The sequence below is a fragment of the Juglans microcarpa x Juglans regia genome, chromosome 5D (genome assembly GCF_004785595.1).
Source record: "Juglans microcarpa x Juglans regia isolate MS1-56 chromosome 5D, Jm3101_v1.0, whole genome shotgun sequence".
In the NCBI taxonomy this organism is placed as follows: Eukaryota; Viridiplantae; Streptophyta; class Magnoliopsida; order Fagales; family Juglandaceae; genus Juglans; species Juglans microcarpa x Juglans regia.
The window spans coordinates 3,305,278-3,323,340 of NC_054602.1; the positions used below are offsets into that span (position 1 = coordinate 3,305,278).

An 18,063-nucleotide genomic window follows, 5' to 3' on the forward strand; every position below is an offset into this window, starting at 1 on the left:
AAATACTTTTAAATGATTTAATATATTGACCATTTAAATATATCGACTGAAAGTTGCAAAATTTAAGAATGAAAATTAATTGCTTGGAACCTAAATTGATAATAGTTAAGTTCATCATCTGCACAAAATAAATATTACGAATTTGGCAAAATTTTATTTCTGGTATGATGATTTTATTTTCTATGCATCACATCCTCCTCGAATAAGGGCTGGGATGTTACATTCCTATCGTAACGGCTACTTTCACAATCATATTGGACGATAAACAGACATTAATGAAAATATAATTTTTTTTAAAATTTTAATTATGAACGTCGGGTGATAAGTATCACTTTACCGGTCCAAAACTTTACTATTCAGTCATAACATTTCTAACGTTGTTATGTCTTTCTATTTTATCTCTTCATTTTGATCGTTAATATATTTATTTATTTTTAAATTTTTTTTATTTACTAATTAAAAAAGTAACTAATAGTATATTGATATATTTTTTATATTTTTAAAAAATATTTAAAAATATTAAAAAAATATAAACAAAAAAAATTTAAAAAATTAAAAAAGTGAATTTTGCATAGATGCACGTCTAGCAATGACGGCACCCTAACAGCACTCAAAAGATAAATATTTAATTACAAATTTTTTTATAAAAATAAATTTATAAATTAATATTATTAATTAAATCACAAAATTATTTTTATTATAAAATAAATCTATAATATTATAAAATTATATCAATTTGAAAATTTCTTTTTATAAAATCTTTATCATTTCTCAAAATAAAACATTTGCCAAATTAATTTCGTATTATAGAAATTCGGGACGACTTCCAATTCCAACGACTCCCTTTCTTATTTTCTTCTCAAACTTTCGATTCCGCGGTCTTTATCTATTTACGCGGAATTCGAAAGCTTCAGTTCTGGACATCCAATTCCTCAATCCCGCAATAATTCCAATTTCCAGGGAAAAACTCCAACTCCATTTGTTTCCTTGTATACGACGACTTTTGCTTCTGATTTTTTTCCCCTTTTTTCGTACCATTTTTCCGTAGCCGGCGGGAGCGGATTTCAATGGGAACCCCAGAATTCCCAGATCTCGGGAAGCATTGCACCGTCGATGACTGCAAGCAGATCGATTTCTTGCCGTTCACATGCGATCGCTGCCGCCAGGTTCCCGGTCCCCCTGCTTGCAATTTATCTGTTTTTACACTGACTCTTTTGGATTTGAATTCATTTACTATTTTGTTGGTGATTGGTTTGACTCCAATGCTTAATGATGCCTGTCTAAATGTTGAAGAATGCTATATCAAATAAAGTTTGTTTTGTTTTTTCTTATATGTATGTAGGCTACGTTACATAGTTCTGTTTTTTCCATCTTTCATGGCATTACTCTTGAAAGAACTTGGAAGATGAGCATGTGAATAGCTATCAGAAACAGTGTGTGAAGCTGTACGATCATTCCTACTGGGCGACTCGGATCAGCTAGTATTGATAACTGATCATGCTGTGCTAAGACTCGGTCTTTATGGCTTTCCCCCATTCTACTACTATACCTTTGGGAGTAATGCCTCCATTCATAGGGAAATATGGTTATGTTCTTATGAGTTATGACCATTCTTCTTAGAAGCCTTCTAGTGCTTCGATTTCAAATTCCGTTAATTGAGAAAATAAAAAATATTGCAGTGGGATTTTTTTTTTTTTTTGCCTAATTAATTTTCTCGATAAGCAGCTTAATTAGCACTTCGAATTCTGGATGCATGGATGTTAGGAAGTGTATGAATGAAGTTTGAGAATCGCTGATTAATGTAACAGGGGTTGCCCCGTAGTGAAGAACCAGCTAGAAAGTTAATGTATACGATGATTTTACTGCTCTGAATTAGTTTTTCCGCAGTAATTAAGTTGGGAATTCTAGCAAATGTGTCTACTATACCTCTTTGCCTGTTGATTGATTCAGTTTGCTGAGCTCATGTTTTCTCTAGGTTGTTGTTAGGTCACAAAATTTATGTGGATATCATGTGCCATTTATCTATTCCTGTGTTTGGGAACAAGTCAAATGACCTAGTAGGCAAACTGTAGCTGGAATCAGGTTTGATTGTTCAAATAAAACCTTTGGGTTTGGTTGATGTCAGTAGTAGTTGGTTTGTATTGAAAAACTGGGAAGAATAAGCAGATTGATGTTACATTGGACCTCTTTCCTCGTATTTGCATAAAGAAATACTAAAACCTGTATGTATGTCTTGAGTGGCATGATCGCTGATTAAATAGCTTCTTCTTTAATGCTGCAGGCATTGCAGACTGGTTAAGTTAGTATCCGTACCCGCTCTGAGTGAATCAGGCTAAATATGTTTTGTGTGTATTTATATCTTTCAAATATTTTCCCGTTCTAATCTACCATTTGATTTTTGCCACTTCTTGTGAGATTGTTTTCCATAGGGATTTTTAAGTTGAGTGATGTATCCTTTTTTCTTGGCTGGGTCTATATATAATGGTCTAATCTTCTAAACTTGTGGATCATTGATTTCATTTACTGTATATTATTCTTTGGAAATTTTTTATGTGCGAGACTAAAATATGACAATTTTTTACAGGTGTTTTGTTTGGAGCACCGGAGCTACATTAAACACAGTTGTCCAAAAGCTGCCAGACAAGATGTTACTGTTGTCATCTGCCCTCTCTGTGCAAAAGGAGTTCGCTTGATTCCCCAAGAAGACCCAAACATTAGTTGGGAGACACATGTCAACATTGAATGTGATCCGTCAAATTATGAAAAAGTCACTAAGAAGAAAAAATGTCCTGTCCCTGCTTGCAGGGAGGTCCTTACATTCTCAAACACGATCAAGTGCGGGGACTGCTTGGTAGACCATTGTTTGAAGCACAGGTTTGGACCTGACCACAAATGTTCTGGACCAAAGAAATCAGAAGTAGGTTTCCCATTTATGGGTCTTTTGAGTAGAAGTAGAACAGAAACTTCAAAACCCAACCGAGCTCCAACGTCATCCTCCTCCAAGTGGACTTCAAACTTTCGTAATGCAGCTTCAACAGTTCGAGCCTCAGCTGAAGCTGGCATGGCAAAATTGAGCACTGAAATAAGCCAAAAATGGCAGATCGCAAAGGATGGAATAGGGCAGAGCAGCAACAGCAGCAGAGTGGGTGGAATCGGACAAGAAGAGTGCCCGCAGTGTGGTGCGAAGTTCTCCTCAGTTACAGCTCTGGTGGAGCATGTGGAGAAAGTTCATGAAAGGAGTGGCAGGCGAGGTGGGGTGAAGAAGGTATCAATTGATGTCTGCCCAAAGTGCAGTAGAGGATTTCGTGATCCAGTTTCTCTTGTGGAGCATGTTGAGAGGGATCACGGTCGTACTCCAATAGCTTAGGTATGGTTGTTAAAACAGCAGTGTACTTATGGTCAAATCTTATTTTCTTTTGCACATTGCTTCGATTTAAGACTGAAAATGAAAATATCTTCTGAGCATTCAATACCTTACTGGACCTTTTTTTATTGTCAGTTTTGGTACAAACAGCAAAATGCTTCCCGAATACTGAAATCACTTGGCGAAAGCCAATTCATAAATGTATTCAATTGTTACTGGTTGCCTATTTGCTTGAAGATAATATACATATGAACAGAAATCAAAAGTAATTGGAATTTTAGTGATATTTGAAATTCTTTTCTTCTCCTACCCCGTGCAAGTGACCTTACTGCCAAGTGTAATAGTTTGCTTAGGAATATAAACCGATTTGTGTTTAATTGCAGTTTTTCTTTCATGTATAACTCAATGAGAAATGGTATTTACAGTCGTAAAATGGGCAAGCATTGCGTAATCTTTTTTAAGAAAAGAGAGTAAATACGAAACCTATATATAAAAAAAAAAAAAAATTTATTTTTTAATAGTAAACTTTACTTTTTTTCAAAGCAATTGCGCGGCACATACACACTCTACGACTGTATGTAATATTACTTATAACTGAATTTACCAAAAGGGAGACGACGCCTTATTGGTTAGCAATTTAGGGGCGTAATCGGTCCGGTTCGGTGGTTCGGTATGATTTTGGACATATTTTATAACCGAATCAGTATATACTAGTTTTGAGATTTGAAGAACTGATACCGCACCAGTCACATTCCTAAACATGTACTTTTAGTTTTACAAGTTCCAGTCCGAATCCGATCCCCTTTTTTGGGTATATTATATAGTATATATAATATAGTGTATATATATATATTATAGTATATATAATATAGTGTATATATATATATATTATAGTATATAATAATATAGTGATAATATATTGTAGTATATTATAATATATAGTGATATAGTATTAGTATAACTACTAATACAACAGATTATAATGATAATATATAGTTATTTATATATGATTTGAAAATTTGATATTATATTAATTAATAATTTATCATATAATATAAAAATATTTTATATATAATTATATATATTATATATAAAAATTATATATAATATAAAAATATTTTATTTAATATAAGAAATTAATATATATATGAACGATTCCGGTCTGGTGTTAGAAAAAAGAAAATCGAAACCGGATTGATTTTGATTGATTTTAAGAAAAATAGAACCGATGTCAAATTAAACCCACCGATTCGGTTCGGTTCAGTCTAATCCGATTTACCGGTTTATCGGAAATTTTTTTTTTTTATCCCTAGCATGCGCCATTGAGTTGTGGAGGTTGCAATAGCTGGCATAGGGCCCAAGACTCCAAAGTAATCTTTTTTCCTTTCGAGTTAGCTGGTGTTGCTTTTAATTATTAGCACTAGTTAAAGTGTTAAAAAAACTAGAGCCGAAAAGAATATCTACAGACATTGTCCAAAGTTTAAGCAACTTCGATTAGTGGGAATAAAACACAAGGATTAAAGATGCACGTTATCAAAACTCTTGTTTGGATGGCGAGAGACCATCTATAATTTCCGTGCTTCAGGTAACTGTCAAAATTATGCCAAGTTTGACTCACCTTCAATTAAAAAAAAAAAAAAAACGATAATATCTATAATTTTATGCATTTGTATCTATTTATTTTTTAATATCTACCCAATTTTTAACGGTATAAACTTCCGCTGGGTGAAAGTTCAATTAATTAATATTTAGTTACAATGTGTAACCTTTCGTCACCCCTTTATCTGTTTTGATTGGAAAATTGGGAAAAAAAAAATTATGGTGAGTAAAAGCCAGTATCATTAAAAAAACTATTTTAGACTCAAAATTTTTTTATAAAAATAAATTTACAAATTTTTTTTAAAATTATAAAATTATTTTTATTATAAATTAAATCTTATATGTGATTAATTGGTTTTGTTCGAATGAAATGCTGGAGACCAGACGGAGGCTCCTTAACTTCAACTGTCGAGACAGCACGTCTTAAGTTCCAAAACTTCACCTGCCAGGTCATGGTGAGCTCCACAGATCTAACGGCTCAGATTACCTCTCCAACCAGGGGAACATACCCCGGGTCCCCGGGACAGGCCATATGTCGGTTTTTACAACGTTCATGCTCTTTGGGACCCGCACGTATAATACCGTTTAACGTGCGGACATTTTCAATCATTCTTGGCAGGCCACCGGAATTGTATTCTCTCCCACATTTAACTGAACAAAAAAGGAAGGGAAAAAAAGAGGCAGAGAGAGAGAGAGAGAGAGAGAGAGAGAGAGAGAGAGAGAGAGAGAGAACGAGCATTAATAAATAATAATAGCGGTAGGATACGCTGGGATTCCGGTATTTTGTTTACAGAGCTTAGAGGGATTTCCAGCCTCTGGCCTGGTCTTTCAGGCATCGATTCGAGGTAATCCAATCTTAATTCAATCAAAAGCTCAATACAATTTTATCTGAATTGCCAAGATTTGATTCATTCCTGTAATTTTCTCACGACCCATTTTCTTTAATTTTGTAAAGGTTTTCTTTTTTACATTGTTTTGGATTGGTCTTTAATATATTTGGAGCTCATTGCTCATGGTTTAACCACATTCTGAGTTACAGGCTGGCCATTGGTTTGGGGGTTCCCTCATTTGTGTGTAACCCTTTCTTTCCCTTCTTTGGCACCGAAAATCCGGATTGTTGATTGATTTAGAAGGGAAAGAAAGCAAAGATTTGAGGCCAAGTTGAATTCTTTGAGATTTTATACGTTCGGAATCTGAGAAATGAGCGTTGTATCGGGTGTGATTTCGCGGCAAGTTTTGCCAGCATGCGGTAGTCTTTGCTTCTTTTGCCCGGCGTTGCGGGCGAGGTCTAGACAGCCTGTAAAGAGGTACAAGAAGCTCATCGCCGATATTTTTCCTCGTAATCAGGTCAGTGTTTCTGGGTTGTCTCTAATTTCAAATAAACTTGCTATATTTGATTATGTCGGAGAAGGACTATGAAGGTGACTGTTGCTTGTTAATTGTTAGTTGTCATTGGTGTTGGCTGCTTTTATTGAGATGGTGATTAATATGTTAAAAGTTTCACCTGTTCACGTAGTAGTCTATTCGTTGATGTGTTTGAGACACGCATTTTCCCAGTTATTAGCACTAGGCAAAGTAATGCTTTTTAATGTAGTGCAATGCAATTCAGTGAAAATCTAGTTCCTTTCGGAGGAATACATATGGTGATTTGACAATTCTAGAATCTGAATTGTTCCAATTGGTTTTGTGGCATTTTTCCCATGTTGACGGTTTTATTTTCTGACCCTTCTGATCTGCACAGATAGTTTGTTTTCTATTTCTCTCACTCTTCATTACGATAGATAAGCAATCTGTGGGTGGTTTATGTCATAGGTTACCCAATACAGGCTGTCTACTTTCATCTTTTTTTATTGCTTTCTCAGTTAGCACCCTCAGTTTTTTTTTTTCTTTGATCAGTAAAGAACTTTAGTAATAATTAGCACCCTCAAGTTTTTGTTTCTGTATACTCTGTAATAACTTTTTTAATTTTTTGCAATTATTTGTACTCTAATAACATAAAAATATCCTCTGCCGTCTATCTTTCCTCTCTTCTCGTTTAAACGTTTGTCTTGTTATAAAAAGAAAGAAAAACAAGAGATACATCTAGAATGAAAAAAATGGTTTCCTGTATAGTGTACGTGAGAGTTCTCCTCTTTCTAAAACATTACATATTAGCTGTCAAAACAGAGGAAAAAGAAACAAAATTTTCTTCTATAAGCATGGTTCTCTTGTAGCTTGAGTAAAATTTTCAGAAATAGTAATATTTATCTTTCGCATTCGATTGTGTAATATTTTTTTGTTTTCTATTTTTTTCTGTATATTTTTATATGAAGATCCGTTCTTTATATTTGGTAGGAAGAAGGACCAAATGATCGGAAGATAGGAAAACTTTGTGAATATGCTGCCAAAAATCCTCTGCGCATCCCAAAGGTAATGTTAGTTTATGCAAAGCATTGTGTCTATATCGTGCTATAGCCGAAATTAACTGGTGTTCAAACTGGCTGGTACAAAGCCTTATTATCTTAAGAGTAGTTGAAAAGGTTCTCCAAGAGTTATTTCCCTTGGGTATGATCAATTCACTCATATATTTTAATTAATATTATTGTGGTTCATGGAGATAATATTCATAAGCTTTGTTGCCACTTTTCTCACCCAACATCTTGATTTGATTATTCTCTAGGGAACTTATCATAGAATATAAACTCTCTAGTGAGGCAGCAAGAAATTAACTTTTGATAGGTGCTGGCTAAAAAGACTCCCTCATCTATGTAAAAAGTAAGCCGCAGCCCTTTCAAAGAGCAAGAAATTAACTTTTGATAGGCGTCCAACACACTTTACAGAATTGTAAGGTCTATGGTTATTTTACTTTGAACTGATGCTGCCGAATGGATCGCCATAGAACTTGTTGTGGAAGGTCAATAAAAACCAAAATTCATCCCAAAGTCCTTCAATATGATCTAATTTTATCAAGAGGCTAATCATCCCCTGATAGCTGGTGTTTTAATGCTAAATGGACTGTTTGATTGACGTTATACATGCACACATATCCAATGAGGTGGAATTTCTTAGAAGTGTATGTGATGGTTGTTGAAGGCGCTAACATCACGTTAGAAAACTTTGGCAAGTAATTTACTTATAAAAAAAAAAAAAAAAAAACTTCGGAAGTAATTTTACGGTTCTAATCTTTTTGGGTGCAAACAATTTCTAGAGGCCATCATACTAGGGGGAACTTTCCCTTGAATTACCCGATGTGCATTTACGGAAAACTCCTTACTGAGGGCCTGTGCACCCCTGGGATTAATCGGGACTTTGTTCTCGGACATCCGGTGACAATAAAAAAAAAAAGGAAGACATCCATTCTAATAGGAGAAACTTTAAGGTATCGATGATGGTCCTACAGAGAAGAATTTATTAAAGTATCATCCTGTTGCATCCGAGTGAGATATATGTGGCATGACTAATACTGAGGTGGAGATCTGATCAAGTATATGTAGGTCTAAAATATTTCAGATTGGATACCTCATTGCCATACAGTGAGACCATCAAATAGTTAAATCCTTGTACCATTCTCTCGTGTTTTCTGTTGTTGCCGCTGGTGATTCAAGCTTTTCTGGGGCACCAAATGTGTAGGGAAATTTATGTTTTCTATGGCCTCTAGGGTCAAATGGCGCTTCCATTCCCCCCCATAAGGATGGGGTGGTGGGTAAGGTTATGGGTCCAAGTACTATGGTGAGTTGCATGCCAATCTAATAAAATTTCACGTTTGTTTAATAAGTAATAGAATTTTATGTTAATGTGAAATAAAAATCAATCTAGGGATGATGTAAGCAAAATGTTAAAAAAAAAGTTTCAGAGTTTATCTGTTTACATGCTTGGAAGCTTTTTCAAGAAAAGCTAGTCTTCTTTCAATTAGTTGAAGTTTTTTGCTTTGTTAATGAAATTTGCAAATTCGGTGATCAGATTACAAGTTCTCTTGAGCAAAGGTGTTACAAGGAATTGAGAAATGAGAATTTTCAATCCGTGAAAATTGTGATGTGTATTTACAGAAAATTGTTGGTTTCTTGCAAGGAGCAAATGTGAGTTTATCCTTCCAACTTTTGTTATATTTACACACACACACACACACATATTGGAACTAGTAAATTTATGTTGGAATGGTTTTTTTTTTTTTTTGACAAATATGTTGGAATGGTTTGGTTGAAAGTAAATTATAAAGGAAATGGTCAATATTTTGAAATTACGAGACTACCTGAAAAGTAGACTCACTGGTTGACAATTTCACAGGCCACTGTTTGCAAGTAGCTTACTAAGCATCATGCAAGCTCTGCTGGATCAAACACGGCAAGATGAAATGCGAATTATAGGATGCCATACTCTTTTTGACTTTGTAAATAATCAGGTTAGTTCCCTGGACCAAGGTCCGTTAATAAAATCTTCAACTTTGATTCATTTTCCGAGATCAGGTTTCTGCCTACTGAAACTTCAAACTCATTTTATTTTAGCAGATTGATGGAACTTATATGTTTAACTTAGAAGGATTTATTCCAAAATTGATTCAATTGGCTCAAGAAGTGGGAGAGGATGAAAGGGAACAAAGCCTACGCTCAGCTGGTCTCCAAGCCCTCTCTTCAATGGTATTCTATTATTCTTGTATTTTTAACCACAAGATTGTGATGATCACGTAACCATATCTTTTGTTTCAACTTTTTGTTTTTCCTTTTATAAATTAGTATATTTTTTTATCAGTAAAAAAAGGAGTATATTTTCCCTAGATTTTATATATTATATTTTCAGAGGAATTTTATAATCTATTTTCTCTGTAGGTTTGGTTTATGGGCAAATACTCTCACATTTCCGCCGAGTTTGATAATGTAAGCAGATCCATACTTGTTAATCTTGTTAATCAATAGAAAAAAACTTCGAATTGCACGGAGCAGTTTCATGGTTTTAAAGTTACTCCATATGCTTCCCAAACCGAGTTTAATTTCAGACACTAGATGTGGAAGTTATTTTCTTGAAAAAAATCTTACAAAATATAACTTATCTTGCTTTTTAATCAGAATAGAAAAGGAAGGTGGAGAGAGAGAGAGAGAGAGAGAGAGAGAACAGTGGCCCTAAGAGGAATGATGAGTACTAAATTATTTTGCTATATACAAACATAAGCATTCTAGTTTGTATTGATTGGGAATCTGCTATGTTAATTGCCCTGAAATTTGTCCAATAAGATAGGAGTCCAACTACGGAAAAATCTTACAAACTTCTCTAACTGCTGTCCTACTCTTGGTGTCCTGCTTCTGTTTTGCAGCCTATTATATGTTGAATTACTCAGCCATTTTCATAGTGGTTTTCTCGTATCCTCCTTGAAAAATCTGTACCTCCCATAGAACTCTATAGGCTTTATGTATACTATGAATCTTGATTATTCTGGAAGATACCTCCATCTGTGATCAAGATTGTGGAAGTGACAGCTCATCTAAGTGTCCCTTGTTCTCATGAAAAATAGGATTGCTTGCAATGTAAATAGCAGATTGGTTATCACAAAACATCTTTGAACACATACCTCTAGCAAATCCTTATTCCTGTAGAAGAGATTTTGCCATTAGATTCAACTGATGAGCCCACGGGAGACAATTGATCCACTCAACATGACAGTAATCTTTTGCATGCCAACTTTAGCAGCTGCTGAAAGAAGGGTACCGGACTCATCCATCATGATATCACAAATACAACCCATAGAAAAATTATCCAATAAAAAAAACTTAGACAGTAATTTAACAAGCCTCAACTCAAACCATTAGCACTCAAACATTTAACTGATTGTTATCCATCCTAAATCACCTAACAAATTTGCTCGAGTATTGGAATAATATAGCCAAATGACTCGGACAAATGCCAACAATAACAATACACAAACCCAGTTTCCACAACATCAAAACAAAACTCACTAAGATCACAAAAGCCTGCTGAAAATCCACACGTTGACAAAAAAATAGATCGGATGAGATCAAATGCTGTTTGAGAACTGAAAAAATAGGGTTTTGGCACATGAAAAGACTTTAAAATTCAAAACCTACCGGGGCGCAGAAGATGAAAACAAGGACCATATCAGTGAGCCTTCTAGTCCATATGGTCCATACGATGTCTGATATGGTGGCTAGGAATTTAGGGTTAGGGTTCTGTATTGGTGCTTTGACACAACATGATGTTTATGACCAAAGATGAGAGAATATGAACATGTTGTGAGAGCTTAACTCTAGACTGGTTGACTTGTCTCCCAATATATATTATGACGATGTAAAATAAGAAGATTACACTTAAATATAGCTCATAAGTTTGTGCAAGTGAATCTGCTTTTATTTATTACTGTTTAAGGACTAAATTCTAGTTAACAACCTATGTGATCTTTTGGCGTTTTTTGTTCTTTCTATATTCAATAAAAACAGGTTGTTTCAGTGGTCTTGGAAAACTATGGAGGCTGCACTAAAAAGTTGGAGAACATGGACCATGACAAGGAAGGTCCTCAGAATCGCTGGGTGCAAGAAGTGCTAAAAAATGAAGGTCATGTCTCTCCTTCAGTTGATGTCACAGCAAGTGTTCCTTCTTGGCAGACAATTGTGAACGATAAGGGCGGAGTAAATGTAACAATGTAATTTTTTTTGGTGTTTAATCTTTCACCTGTCAATGATTTTTTGTGTGTTTAATCCTTCACATGTCAATGACTTTTCGTGTGTTTAATCCTTGACCTGTCAATGATTTTTCTTGGGTTCTTCCCCAGGGAAGATGCCAAGAACCCTTGCTTTTGGTCCAGAGTCAGCCTGTATAATATGGCCAAGCTCGCCAAGGAGGCTACAACCATGCGGCGTGTTCTGGAATCTTTGTTCCGATACTTTGATACAGGGAACTTGTGGTCTCCTGAGCACGGTCCTGCCTTCCCAGTCCTAAAGGACATGCAATTTTTAATGGATAACTCTGGTAGTTATTATCTCAACTTATTTAGCATTTTGAGGTTCTATACCATTGTTTTTAACCATTTATGCTGCTCCCCTACCCCTCCATATTTCAGCTGTACTTTGATGATTAACATCTGTTCTTCTGTGTACCTTTTGCAGGGCAAAATACACATTTCTTGCTTTCCGTATTAATTAAGCATCTTGATCATAAAAATGTCCTTAAACAACCCGACATGCAACTTGACATTGTTCGGGTTACCACCTCCCTTGCTCAAGATGCCAAGGTCGAGCCTTCTATGGCAATAGTTGGTGCATTAAGTGATGTCATGAGGCATCTGCGGAAGAGCATACACTTCTCACTTGATGATGCAAGTCTGGGAGCTGACGTCATAAAATGGAATAGAAGTTTTGGGGAAGCCGTGGATGAATGCCTTGTGCAGTTATCACATAAGGTGGTAGAAATGTCCAATAGCTCTTGAATTGATCTAGCATGGAAAATTTATGGTTATCAGAACTTGGCCACAGCTGTCTTTTCATGATTTTTTTTTTTTGTTTCTTTCGTCCCATTCAAATGCTTTAATGGCTCTACCTAAGTTGTCTGTCTATTTTGTTGACATCTGCTATCATTGTTGGATTTTTCAAATAAAACTGAGTTGCAATTGACCAACAGGTTGGAGAAGCAGGCTCAATTCTTGAGGTGATGGCAGTGATGTTGGAGAACATCTCCACTATTACAGTTATAGCCAGAACTACAATCTCAGCTGTTTATCGTACTGCTCAAATTGTAGCCTCCTTACCCAATTTGTCATATCAAAATAAGGCAGGAAGCAGAACCTATTCTTTTGTGTCAATTTCATTTTCAGCTACTCTTAGTTTTAAATCTAATTTTGAATTGAAAATTTCTTGCTGTCCCTAGGCCTTCCCTGAGGCTTTGTTTCATCAGTTACTCTTGGCTATGGTTCATCCAGACCATGAAACGCGAATCGGAGCCCATCGCATTTTTTCTGTTGTTCTTGTGCCATCTTCAGTTTTCCCTCGTCCATCCTCCTCTATTCCCAACTCAAAGAAAGCATCTGATCTTCCACGGACGCTCTCAAGAACTGTCTCTGTCTTTTCTTCTTCAGCAGCTCTTTTTGAGAAGCTAAGGAAGGAGATGTTTTATTCAAGGGAAAATACTTATCAAGGGAGTAAAGAAAATGATGTTAGTGAGGAGGAATCAAGCAGTATTAATAATGGGATGGAAGATAGATTGACGTCATCATATGGTATGGTGTATAGTATGAGAAGTCCCTCTGTAGCCTTGACGACTGATGGAAATACTGTGATCAGTTCAAATAAAGAAATTGTAAGTTTTCTTTCTTTTATGCAATTTCTTCACCATCGCAGATGTCCATATCCATTACATCATAGGGCTCGCTACTTTAGGCCTGTTCCTGGTTTGCCCATCTAGTCACATCATAGTTATTATTGCTTTTAAGGGTGACTAGTGTTTTATGTCGGACGACACGTAGAAGTAGAAGGCAGTCTCCTTTAAAGTGCGTATGTAGAATTTTATAGCACCAATTCAACTCTTCTACCTAAAAGATACCCCATCATTTATTGGCGAACTAAAAATTTGGCTGGACCAGGGGCCCAGGATTTAAATATCTGCAATCAAGGGTACTGGGCTTGGATTGGACTCAGGCGAATTGCAGGCCTTAATCTATATCCAGGCCCCTCTGTAATTGAAAGATCCAAATGTTCAATTCTATCATTTATAAGTTCTCAAAAAGTGCTCTTAATTTGGTCCACCATCAATCACCATTGAAAGTTTTTATCTATGTTGAACCTCAGGAGCCTAATTTCCTCAGGCTGAGTAGCCACCAGATTACTCTGTTGCTTTCATCAATTTGGGCTCAGTCCGTGTCTCCTGCAAATACACCTGATAACTATGAAGCAATTGCTCATACATACAGTCTGGTATCACTGTTCTCTCGGACCAAGGTAATTGCCAGAATATTATTGAACATATTTTATGTTTTTCCTCTTATGTTTTTTATCAGGTTCTTTTCTTTAGATACTACTTCTCGTATAATATATTCCCTGTTAATAGCATGTTTGGATTTTAATGCGGTAGTGCTTCCGGTATACTTGGGCTCTTGCCTATTCTTTTGGTCAATAAAATATTGTTTACCGATCAAAAAAAGAATTTTGGTAGTGCTTCACATGTTTCTGTGTTCCTCACAACCTGGGCACACTGATGCAACCTAATTGATCATTATGTTAAACAAGGAAGCCAGCTTAAAATTATCTGTAGCTAGGAATGACTTTAATATGGGGATCTGAGGCACAATATATCTCAGTGTTGTTTAGTATTATTGTTAATTATATGTTTTGGAAATTAATCCATTAATAGGGTCAATTAATCTTCATAAACTTCTGGACAAGTGGCCAGGAACCTCAAAACACTTTGTGAAAGTAGCTTTAATCTTGTCAAGAATATGTCAAGTCCAAATGCCCAGTAGAATGAGAGGTAAACTCATTTTGTACAATTAACGACAAAGGATTTGCCCTTGAGTTAATTTTTTTTTTTCTTGAAAAAAAAAAATCCAAAAATCCTCTATTAGCTGGGATTTGTTTACTTCAAAGCCTTACTTGGGATTTTGCTTACGTACTGCTAGAAAGTATGTTTCATCATCAATAGATGCTGCTAAATGCAATTTTCGATGTGTAGGCACTGTTTAATTGCACTCTACAGCTTCAATGGTCCCTTTAGCTTACTAAGTTTCCATGGAATATAACTTAGAAATTATAACTACCATTCATGAACTTTGAGCCTTAAATAGTTCGTTGGTTTTGTTCTGGTCGCATAGATTCAAATAATAAAAGACTGTTGATGAGAACCTTCTCTTTGGCCTCATTTGATATATATTTTGTTTTTATGAGCTGTATATTTTTTTCATTCAATTATATTTTATCTTGTCTTGCAGAATTCCAGTAATGAGGTTCTAGTTCAAAGTTTTCAGCTAGCATTTTCCTTGCGAAACATTTCTCTTCATGAAGGAGGTCAGTTCTCAAAGTTTTTATATTTATTTCAATACCATACGACTAGATGGACTAGGTCTGGGCTTTACATCATTGCATGCTCTTGTGATGTTTTGAACCGGGTGCATAATATGGGGAGATCAGAGTAACAAGCTATGCCAATGCTAGTGGTAGATGCAGATATGCAAGAATTGGAACATTTAAACTTTAAAAAGTTATTGGACTTTTTATTTTAAATGATTGGGAATTTTGGCTTGTACTTTGTTCAAATTTCGCTATTCTTGTCAGTTTCTTTCATAGTCATGAAGCAAAGAATGAACCACCCTGATTTCCTGTTAATGAGATTTCAGCTCTTCAGCTCAACCGTATTCCTACTTCTATTGCAGGGTCACTGCCACCTTCACGTTGCAGATCCTCTTTACCTTGGCAACTTCAATGATTCTCTTTTTGTCAAAAGCATACAATATTCTTCCACTTGTTCATGGTGCCAAGGCTGCACTTTCAAATGAAAGGGTAGGTATGAGTCATTGCTAATGAAGTTGTGATCGTTGGTAGTACCTTATCGGCATTCTTCTTCCTCTTGGACATGAACAATGACTCACTGTATCCTTCATCTTGTTCATATGCTTGAGGTCAATTGTACATTTTATGAGATGGTATATACGAGTCATTGCTGATGAATATCAAGCACATGAATGGTATATACGAATCTATGGCTTCTGCCATGTCAGATGTCGTTTAAACTTATCTTCAGTCAAACTTTTGTAATGTCTCTCTTAATATTATTACTTGAATCAGGTTGATCCGTTCCTACAATTGGTGGAAGATTGTAAGTTACAGGCTGTCAAAACAGGATCCAGCCATCTTACAAATGTTTATGGATCCGAAGAGGATGATACTTCAGCTTCAAAATCTCTTTTGGAAATAGGGACAACCAAAGATCAAACTAGGGAGTTCTTTGTTTCGGAGGTTTTAAAGTGCTTGGAGAATTTTTCAGAAGTAAATCTTTTATACAAATTGTTTAAGCATCTCGGACTGCTTTTCACTGATTAAAAGAATTAATTTTCTTGTTATATTCTGCTGTAAAATAATTTTGGCATTTTTGCAGTCTGAATTGTCCACTATAAGGGAACAGCTGCTGAATGAATTCGTACCTGATGATGTGTGTCCGCTGGGAAGCCAGTTGTTCATGGGCAGTTCGTATAAAATTTGTCAGGTTGATTTAGAAAACAATGAATCTCTTAAGGGGGTAAATATCGTGCATGTCTTCTGCGTATGTCTGTTAACGGTTGGGACTTGCATGACATTATTGTTGTCTTGCAGGTTGCTCCAGTATTTTCAACAGAGGATGATTCACTAGCAGATTCATTTGAAAGTCAAACGAAACATAATTCAGAGTTGGCCTTGGAAATCCCCAACCTTCTGAGTGTCAATCAACTTCTAGAATCAGTACGTTAGCCATTTCATGCTCTCTTATTTTGTGTTTACTTCTTTTAAAAGTACCACCATATAGGATATTTAGTTTTAGAATGATGGATTTCTTGCTACATAATTATTTATAGTGTGCTTTATATGCACAGGTCTTGGAGACAGCACATCAAGTTGGACGAATTTCTGTCACAAATGCACCGGATGTGCCTTACAAGGAAATGGCCCATCATTGCGAGACACTACTCATGGGAAAGCAGCAGAAGATGTCTAATGTGATGATTGCACAACAGATACAGGAAAGTAGGAAGAGCTTAACTCTAAACAATCATGATCCTGAGGTGAAGAAGATGGCATCCTATCCCCATGTTGACATGGGTTCCAATGTGGTAGCTTCTCACTCTAGAAAACTGAAAAATGATTTCATACTTGCGTGGTATATACTCATATGTACCATGCGCATCTCTAGCGCGATCAAGTTGTGTAGTATATATAGCGTAGTCTTCTAGATTCCTATTTGTTTACAAATATAATCTGTTCTAAAAAGGTGCATGCATTTGTCTAGAGTCTCTAATGCAACGTGTTGCACCTTCATCTTTTATAACATTGCTATCAGTATCCACAAGGATTTTTACGAATCTGCTAATATTGTGAACTCAAATGAAAATGCAGGCTGTGAATCCTTTCCTTGACCAAAACTTCACTGCGAATTCATGCGGACCATTTCCCGCCCCTGTTCCACTGCCTTGTGCAACAGAGCACCAGCGTCATCCTCACTTCTTCAGATTACCAGCAGCAAGTCCATACGACCACTTTCTTAAAGCTGCTGGCTGTTGATTGTCTAGAACTGTGAAGACATTTATAGTGGTCTAGATGTGAAAGTAGCACAACCCAAGTGAGCTCTTGATCTTAAAGTTCCAAGGCTCCATGGCTACGAGCATCCAGCTTTTAATACTGAGTATAATGTGCCTTCTTCACAGTACGTTGCAGTCGCGGAGCAATAAACATCGGACGAGTTTGTTACCTTTGCATATCCAATTGTTTTATTCTTTTTCGTTTTATTTTGGAGATGACCGCATTAAAGATAAGGTGGTCGTATTTGCTTGTCCCTCTAGTTGTGCAGAGTTCCAAGCCAATGGTTCAGAGGTTCCCATTCCAAGTTAGATTCTTTCAATGTGGAAAGGAACATTAATGTGTTTTTTTTGTTTTTTTGTCATTCTAAATCTCTAATGGAGGTATATGTAAATTTCGGGATTGATCATAGATCCTATGCTTTTGGGAAAAAAGACCCATCTTTTACAAACTCTTGCTTCAATTGTTCTTAAAAAAGCAAGGATGAAAAGGTTATGCAATTGGATTGTAATATTTGAGCTATAGTGCACTTGAGTATTTCCGATTATCACTCTTACCATTGTTGAAAAGAAAAAGAAAAAGAAAATATTTACTTCGTAATGAATGCATTTGAGCATCATGTTATCCTCATCATGATTGTGTATGTGTGAGTGATGGCTAGAGACAAAAAAATAAAAAAATAATAACAAAAAATAAAAAAGGATTCCTAATTTAAGGAAAAAAAAAAGGGTGATTGAAAAACCAATAAACATGTCTCCTGGTATTTTCGAAGGGGGAAATTAATAACAGTGTGCAACATTTCGTAGAACTTGCCTCGTTTGATTATACAGATAAGATGAAATAAAAATTAAAAGTTAAATAAAATAT

At 35.6% G+C, this 18,063-nt stretch overlaps 2 protein-coding genes across 2 annotated transcripts; both read left to right on the plus strand.

Annotated features, from left to right (window-relative positions):
- The first annotated feature begins 753 nt into the window (after positions 1 to 753).
- On the plus strand, positions 754 to 3,403 carry LOC121265065 (zinc finger AN1 and C2H2 domain-containing stress-associated protein 11-like). The gene is made up of 2 exons (XM_041168525.1): positions 754 to 1,166; positions 2,585 to 3,403. Exons 1-2 carry the CDS (start codon positions 1,068 to 1,070, stop codon positions 3,365 to 3,367), a joined length of 882 nt encoding a protein of 293 aa, XP_041024459.1. The 5' UTR covers positions 754 to 1,067; the 3' UTR covers positions 3,368 to 3,403.
- A 2,301-nt stretch (positions 3,404 to 5,704) lies between these two features.
- On the plus strand, positions 5,705 to 17,720 carry LOC121265066 (protein SEMI-ROLLED LEAF 2). The gene is given in 21 exon segments (XM_041168526.1): positions 5,705 to 5,808; positions 6,003 to 6,310; positions 7,298 to 7,372; positions 8,903 to 9,018; positions 9,227 to 9,341; positions 9,448 to 9,576; positions 9,766 to 9,813; positions 11,386 to 11,588; positions 11,718 to 11,914; positions 12,052 to 12,344; positions 12,563 to 12,712; positions 12,809 to 13,237; positions 13,726 to 13,875; positions 14,862 to 14,937; positions 15,303 to 15,326; positions 15,329 to 15,429; positions 15,715 to 15,915; positions 16,025 to 16,165; positions 16,240 to 16,365; positions 16,497 to 16,733; positions 17,017 to 17,720. Coding segments are annotated over 20 exon segments (3,123 nt in total). The 5' UTR covers positions 5,705 to 5,808; positions 6,003 to 6,163; the 3' UTR covers positions 17,182 to 17,720.
- Positions 17,721 to 18,063: the final 343 nt, after the last annotated feature.